The sequence below is a fragment of the Centruroides sculpturatus genome, unplaced genomic scaffold, assembly GCF_000671375.1.
Source record: "Centruroides sculpturatus isolate CEXI.00-Female unplaced genomic scaffold, Cexi_2.0 scaffold95, whole genome shotgun sequence".
NCBI classification, from domain to species: domain Eukaryota; kingdom Metazoa; phylum Arthropoda; class Arachnida; order Scorpiones; family Buthidae; genus Centruroides; species Centruroides sculpturatus.
The window spans coordinates 378,464-387,158 of record NW_019384621.1 but is presented as its reverse complement, the minus strand read 5'-3'; the positions used below and the strand labels follow the sequence as shown (position 1 = coordinate 387,158).

At 27.1% G+C, this 8,695-nt stretch overlaps 1 protein-coding gene across 1 annotated transcript in view; it reads right to left on the bottom strand.

Annotated features, from left to right (window-relative positions):
* LOC111625484 (potential E3 ubiquitin-protein ligase ariadne-2-like) overlaps nucleotides 1-8,695 on the bottom strand; it is a 63,691-nt gene that overhangs the window by 47,874 nt on the left and 7,122 nt on the right. Inside the window, exon 2 of the mRNA XM_023368636.1 lies at nucleotides 2,016-2,222. Within this exon, the coding sequence (XP_023224404.1) occupies nucleotides 2,016-2,222 (207 nt within the window). The remainder of the gene's footprint in view (nucleotides 1-2,015; nucleotides 2,223-8,695) is intronic.

Below are 8,695 nucleotides of genomic sequence, written 5' to 3'. Positions count from 1 at the left end.
GGAAAAACAAAAAATATCGTGTATCCACAAACACTCCAATAAATAAATAGAATTGAAACGACACTTTGAAATGTTTTCCCAATGAAAATGAATAATAATAACAAGTTTCAATAAAAATGATAAAATGTAAATTGAATTTTATCATAACGAGTTTGCTTGAATTTCGTTTCTTCTGAGATCGCAGCAATGAACGACGGGTAAGCTAGTTTTATATATATATAGATAATAACAAAAATTATCACTGTTTAGATGTTAATAAAATTAAAAATATCAATTTTTACAATAAATACAAGCATATTATAGTGACAAATAAAACTTAACCAAAAACTAAAATCTGATAAACATTTTTATTCTAAAAACTGAGTTTAAACAAGTTAAATAAAAACAAAATTATAAGAAATATTTATTTGACTTAAACTCAGTTTTTAAAATAAAAATGTTTATCAGATTTTACTTTTTGGTTAAGTTTTGTTTGTCATCACTATGATATGCTTGTATTTATTGTAAAATTGATATCTTTTGATTTTATTAACATCTAAACAGTGATAATTTTTATTATTATTTTGCATAAATTAAAAAGTCAAAAATTAAAAAACTAATAATTTCATTTTTATTTCCATCTAGACTTTTGCTCAAATTAATAGAACAATTAAATTCTGAATGATTAACAGAATTTGCAAGAAATATTGTGGTATATCAAAAAGTTTCGTCCATTTACTGTATAATATGTAACACTTCTTTGGTATTAAATGAATTCTAAAATGCTATAAAATATACTACAATATTAAAAAATTATAACTTCTGCGGTAAACAAGATTGAGAATGAATATTCATTCTCAATATTAAAAAATATATTGAAGACAGAATCTTTGTAAGCTGATGGCATAGTATAGCCCATAAGGCCAATTCACCAATAAATCAAAGCAATCCAATCCATCTTTTATAAACTAATGAATTCCAGTGTATATTCATAAAACTGACAAATCTATTCAAAATGGTAAAGGGAATGGAATCTTGATCATGTGATTATTGTAGTTCCTACATTTTCAACCAGTTTAAAATTTCCAGTAAACATTTCAAGGTATAAATGCTTTTCAGTTGATAATACAGTAGAATCTTGTTTTAACAGATCACAGGACAAAGGATTTCTTAGAATAAAAAATTTTTTCCCATGATCCGTCAAAGTAATGTAATTTTACCTCCTTTTAGTGGATCTGTAACTTGCAATAACATTTTTTTCTAGCCCCATCCATATTTCACATTTTTTTCAACATTTAGTTAATATTTGGGTGTTTCTGGAATTCTATAGAGTTAAATGATATACTTGTCATATCTGGAATATGAACAATTGAAGAATGTACAAAGACAGTCACCAGGTTGATATGATTGAAGAGGTGTCACCTAGTAAACATTAAGATGCTGGTCCAAGTGTAGTGCCAAAATTCAGCATAGTCCAGTCTTTTCATGTTGTGAAGATCTTTCTGATGAGTTTCAGCATAAACAAACAACAGGCTATATGCAACATTGCTAATATTTATCAGTTGTATTCAATAGGCAGAAAAGTGGCATCAAAACAAAGATAGATGAATTTTTTTTAAACAAATTATGAAGCTGAGATTCTGCTGTAGTTATTATGCAATCCTGAATTTTAAAGATAAACATGTATATCATTGAAACATTTGGGTCATATATTGGTATTTAATCTCATGTCATATTTATATGTTTAATTTAATTTATTCTTAATTTTATATATAATAAAATATAAATTTTATAAATCACAGAACATTATTTATAAGAATTACATGTTCATGAATATATCTTTATTCTGTTTATGTTTCATTAAGATAAAAAAAGACTTTTAATTAAAACCAAACCTTAAAAAAAATTTCATTAGTTGTTTAGCAAGGCATTTTAATCATTTATTACATGAATATTTTTCTAAAAATTATGTTAAATTTTGAGTTGCTTTCATAAGAATTTTATACACAAGCATTTATAAAAAATTTTTATCATACCTGTAAATTGGCACATAAAGCTTCAACATTCTCATTTAAAAGCCTTTCAATATCTTCAATTGTCAAACAATCATATTCAAAATATTCAGGATCTATTTTTCGTGGATCTGTTTGGTCAATTTCAGCATCATCAGTATTATTATAATAATCTTCATAACCATCATCATCACTTTCTTCTAAATCCATATCAGATTCTATTCCTGACATCTAAAAATCATAATATTAGCTACATAATGAACAACAAAATCTGACAATGAATATAATAGAAAATTTTAAAATTTTCTTAAGAAGCATAGCATGTAAATTTCAAAAAAAAAAATCATTTTAATAAATTATTGATAAGTCACATACAAAATTATAAAAGTTTTGGACAGATTTTTACTTTAAAAACATATAAATTAAACTAATTTAACTAAATCTTTAATGATGAATTTTCTTTTAATTGTATGAGACATAAAAAGCTTTTATTAAATATTTTGTCCTAATTTAAAATAATGAAATTTATAATTTAATGAATTATAAATATAGGAATTCAATAATTTCAAAACATTAAATAATTAGATATTCTCAATCTATAACTCATTATTATTCACATAATGTAAATTACATTAAATAATTGTTATGTATTAAAAATATTCTCACTTATCAATAAATATTTTTGTTGTTCTGATTCTTACATAATGCATCATAAAAAAAATATTCAAGAAAAGATCCAAATAATGACAAGTTAAAATTTGCAAACAATACCATAATCCAAATTTTTGACCAATACAAAAATAAAATCAGTTATAAAATAATGCAATATTTATTATTTTTATAAAGTGATATATAGAATAAACTTCGTACAGAGATCATTTAAACTGAAAATTACTGAAAAATTATATTGATAAATATCATTAAAATAACCCTAAATAACAAATAAAGAAATGGTATTAATTAATAATCACATAAAGAATCATTTACAATACAACACAGTGTTGTTTCTTGAATTTTTTTGTCAGGTAGTTGATAAAAATGGCCAGGTGAATCAGACTACCTCATCCTATAAATAACGTTCTTGTTTTGAGCAAGGTTGTTGATAACAGCTTTGAAATCTTGGTTTGAAATTGGCAGCTCTGTTGTTTTGAAATTGTTATTTTGTCATTTTGTTGTTTTTTTTAAAAAAAACAGTAAATTAGTTTGATTTGATTTTTTTGTGTCATTTATTTAGAGATTTTTATTAGGTTTTATTTAAAGCAAAAATTTTCACACATCTATGTGAATATGTTTTTTAAACATACCCACTTTTAAAACTTTTTAAAATATGTAAAAATTCAGTATTTTTAAAAGATATTCATGGAGATGTTAATTGACTTGTTGGAAAGAATGCATCTATATTAATATTATAGAGATAAAGTTTGTAAGTTTGGATGTAGGCAGTAATCTCCAAAACTACTCATCCGATTTCAAAAATTCTTTCACCAATATTTAGAATGGAACTTCAGTGTGGACATAGGCTGTACATTATTCCATTGAACATTCATATAAATTAAAAGATATCATCTAGGATTAAGGCTTTTATGTCCAACAGATGGCACTAACTCCGTGAGTACAACAACTTAAGTTTGCTTTTCTGTGAGGATATAAATAAAAATGTAATGTTCGTTTGTTCCTACCAATTCCTTTGAAATTTTGACATAATGTTGCATTTGAACATGCACATGTTTTTATATAATATACATGTCAAAATCCCCCACTGGGGTGGAGATGGACAGGATTAAGGCTTACTGTGAAGAACTCTGCTTCTATTTATACTATTTTAGATGCAATTTTTTGTGTTTTTGATTGCGTTTTAATAGGGTATGTCAAGAAAATGTACATTAAGAAGGGATTTTTCGAAAAATCCCCCATGGGGGAAGTGTTATACATTTATAATAGATTCATTTTGAGCCACAATAATGCATGGTGGTGTCTACTAGTATTTGTTTAAATTTTAAATGTGTTCTGGTAAACATGTTACAAATTGGAATTAAACTACACTCAAAAAATACAAAAAAGTCACACATTTTATATATACTTCTCATGAAGTTTTTCAGCTAGGCAACCAGAAAGATCATCTGGGTAGGACACCCAGAAAAAATGTGGCAAATTTATTGTTAGGAAATGATAAAATTGTTTTATACATATTGAAAATGCCATCATAACAAAGCTATAACAAATATAAACTGAAAATAGAATGATATAGAGTAAAATCGACTTATTATAATCACTTTCAGAATCACCTACACTAATAATAATTGCCTGTTATTAGTCTCATGTTGAGACTGAAAGTGTGAAAAGTTTAAAAATGCCTACTTATCTAAGATGATGATAACTATAATTAAACTTGATTACAATAAGCAGATTTATAAGTGTATTTTAACTTTCATGCTTTAGAATGTGCTGATTCAAAACAATGTTCACAATTACAATAAGCAGTTTCTACTATATTTCTAACTAGCAGACCCCGCTACGTGTTGTTGTAACTCAAAATGTATCTATTATAAATGTATAACACTTGCCCCGTGGGGAGGAAATTTTTCAAAAAATTTCTTCTTAGTGTATATTCTCTTGACGTACCCTATTAAAACGCAATCAAAACACAAAAACCCATATCTAAAATAGTATAATAGAAGCCAAGTTCTCCACGGTAAGCCTTAATCCTGTCTCTCTCCCCGCGGGGGAATATCGAAAAATTTCTTGTTAGTGTACATTCTATTGACGTACCCTATTAAAATGCAAAAACCCGCATCTAAAATAGTATAAATAGAAGCAGAGTTCTTTACCGTAAGCCTTAATCCTAACCATCTCCCTTCAGTGGGGTTGAATTTCGACATGTATATTATATAAAAACACGTGCGTATTCGAATGCAGCATTGTGTCAAAATTTCAAAGGAATCGGTAGGAACAAATGAACATTACAATTTTATTTATATAAATAGATAGAAGATGATCCGTTTTAGTTCATTTTCACAGAAAAGCGTAATGCCTCACAGAAAATCAAACTTAGGGCGTCGTACTCATAGCGCCATCTATTGGACATAAAAGCCTTAACCATATATGATATCATTTAATTTATATGAATGTTTAACGGAATAATATACAGCCTATGTCCACCCTGAAGTTCCATTCTAAATATTGGTGAAAGAATTTTTGAAATCGGATGAGTAGTTTCGGAGATTACCTGCTGCAAACAAACTTACTTACATACATACTTACAAACATTACGTCTTTATAATATTAGCATAGATAGATAAAATAACATATTTATTGATAAAATTTTATATATAGACTATAATTACGTAGTTATTTTTCTTGCATGTTTTTTCAGATGTGAACTTTGGGTAACAGCGTTGAAAAATCCTAAATTATTTAATAATCCTGCATTCCAGAATTTTATTTAATTGTAATTTTATTAATTTGTATTGTGCATTGTGCAAATGTGTTATAATTGTATTAAATGAATGTACATAATTTTAAATATTAAATAAAACAAAAGTTTTAACTTTGCTATCCAGATTTGCTTTTTCTTTTTGTTTAGGAAAGCAATATACAGGTAACCCCTGTATAACATGGTAGTTACATTCCAAAAAATTGCCGTGTTGTGCGAATCCGTTTTATATGAAACAAAGAACTAATACGAAAAGGAGGGTTAGGTTCCAAAAATTAAAAATCATGCTAGTATATTTTCATAATTAAGATAAATATCTTCATTAAAAATTTTTTAAGTGATACATATTAATATAAATTAAACAATGTTTTCTTCGTCATCACTAAAAACACTATTAATTAACCGAGAGCGTTTTCTTTTTGGCAAGTTATCCTTATCCTCTGAGCATTTTTCTGCATTATCTTCAGATCCATGCTTTACCTTTTGCAAAATGTATGTAATTTTAGATTGCTTGCTTCTAGTTAAAAGGTCTTTATAAATTTCCTTATATGGTGCTAAGCACTTATGAAGAATAAAGCAAGTATGGAATAAGGGAAAAACATTCGGCAACATCAGAAGCAGAAGCGTCGCGATCTGGCAACATTGAAACAAGTTTCGAGAAGGACCACGTGTATCGACAGAAGGCGAGAAGAGAAAATTTACATACTTAAGTACTAATAGTTTACAAAAATAGTAATTTTCGTGAACTATTATTACTTAAGTATGTAAAAATTTATTACATTTCCTGTTGTATGAGGGTTTTACCCAATTCTCGAACCGTGTCAGAGTGAATCTGTGCTATAGAAGTGCCGTGTTATATGGGGGTTACCTGTAATCACTTTTTGTTAAAGATATTATTATATAGACTGCAAGCATTAAATAAACTTATCCTCATTAGGATGCTATCAATTAAAAAAAGCCCATGTTAATAATGGTCAGTATAATCTGATAATGAATGAATGTCTATGCAATTGTTACTGGTGGATGCTAATATCAATGAGCAATCAAATTAACAATGGAGTTTCATTGCTTACCATATATACTCCAAACTGAATCCTTTGTATCCTGGGGGATAATTGAGAAAGTAAAAAAGAACTGGGGAGTGATCTATGGATTTAACAGTCAGTCACAAACATTTTTACTGAATCTTGAGATTTTTTCCAAAATAATGAGTGTTTCCAAAAAAGGAAATCCTTTAAATAGACAGGCTTATGAAATAGTAAAATTGTTGTTCATCCATAAATCTATGCAATCTTTGTAGATGTATGGATGAATAACAAAAACATTTTTTGCTTCTTAATGATGTTATATCAATGATTAGAATAGTATCAAAATTTAGATATGTTCAGACTTTGTGTGCAAATTAATACTCTATCTAATCTTTGCCTTGATTAAAATCAGCCCTAGTCTAACTCACAAGTATAAATAATGATCAAATTTTTTTCTTAATTTTTTATAATCATATTTAAACATGTTGTTAAATTATTAAACAATTACATAATTAAGTGACTATGTTTCATCACAAATTACACAATCTGGTTTGCAAGGTAGAGATAGACCTATATTTTCTATTTAATTACATTTTCATCAGTCTTCTTAAATTTCCTGATTACTTAGTAAGGTAAATTTTGCCGTGAAATTTTCACCATATGTTCTCTCAACTCTCTTCTTTATGCATGATCTAGTATTTAATATAAATTACCCCTTTGCTCATTAAACAACAGTTAATATACCTCAAATAAAAGGTCACCTTGGTAAGTAAAGATTTTTATTGGTTTGTCACTGGTGATTGTGAAACAATAGATTTGTAAAAATAAAAATTTTTGTATTCTTCAGTAATCTTGTTGGAAAGAATGAAAAGAGATAGATTTGAGGACTTTAGGCCAAGTTGTCAGTCTGATTTCCTGGTACAGGTGACTATCATAACCAACAACAAAATTAAGCTGTCTGTTTAATATTGGATTATAATAATTGAATCAATCCTTTGTGGACCCATGTAGCCCTGAAAATGGTTGTTGTTAATGATACATAGAAATGTAGAGAAAATAGCACAAAATTTTAAATTTGAACTTCTTAGTCCTAAACTGGAATAGTATATTCATCCTAGTTTAAACTGTCATTAATAGGATCTTTGTCAGAGGATTCATCATCAGATCTGCAATGTAATCACAATTTAAAGGTCTGATTTTAAGTGATTGTAAAATGCAATCTTACAATGCAATAGAATAATAAATCTTATGTGTAATAAGACTTCTTATTACACATTTTAAAAATTTTAAATTTCTTATTACATTTTTTACATTTTGCACAAGATAATCTTATGTGTTAAATTTAAAAAAATGTAAAAATTAAAATCATCTCATTTGATATGGTTGTGTAAGGTTTAAAGAACTGCTTAAGAACTTGGTCTTTAAGTATAGTAACAAAAGAAAATTGATGAATAGCACTTCTGTATTCTTTTCTATTACACACACATTAAATCAACATTTCACTATAATAGTTTTAATATTCTTATTATTAAAAGTGTGTCTTTTTGTAAACTGTAAGAGAAAAACAATACAATTTTTTAAAAATTGAAAGAATTGCATGCCTTTAAGTACAAAATACCCTAAGAGCTTGCATTAACAGTGTTTCTCAACTTCACCTTCAAGTAGACCCCCTTTAATAAAAGAAAACTTTTGGCAGACTCACTAGAGTAAAATATTTAATATATTATATATATTAAATAATTAAATATATATATATATTAAATATTTTACTCTAGTGAGTCTGCCAACAATGGACTGGTTATATGAGATTTTTTGGGTTTTTTCACATATCTAGTGCTTAAATAGGGTCAGTTTCCTATAGAAAGTCTTACTGGGATGTATCCTTCCTTGGCATATTGTTCAAATGTTGCATTACCTTCTTCCATCAGTCTCCATCCTGAGATGCTTAACTCCTTTTTTTTTTAATCTGATATCAGATAAGGAAAGCTTATGAAAACTGATAACTTGAACAATGTGTAGTGTTGAACAGTAAAAATACTCATATGCAGGTATTTGAGATAATTTGGATAGCAGATTTCTCAAATGTGTGGTCCATGGATCCCTGCATATCTGTGAATGTGTTGACAGGAATCCTTGAATTTATAGAAGAAAAAGAAGTATATTATTGTATTTTGCAAATTAAAAAAAATGTTTCTTGCAATATTTACCTTTATTAAAACACACATTAAAGTTTAAATTAAAAA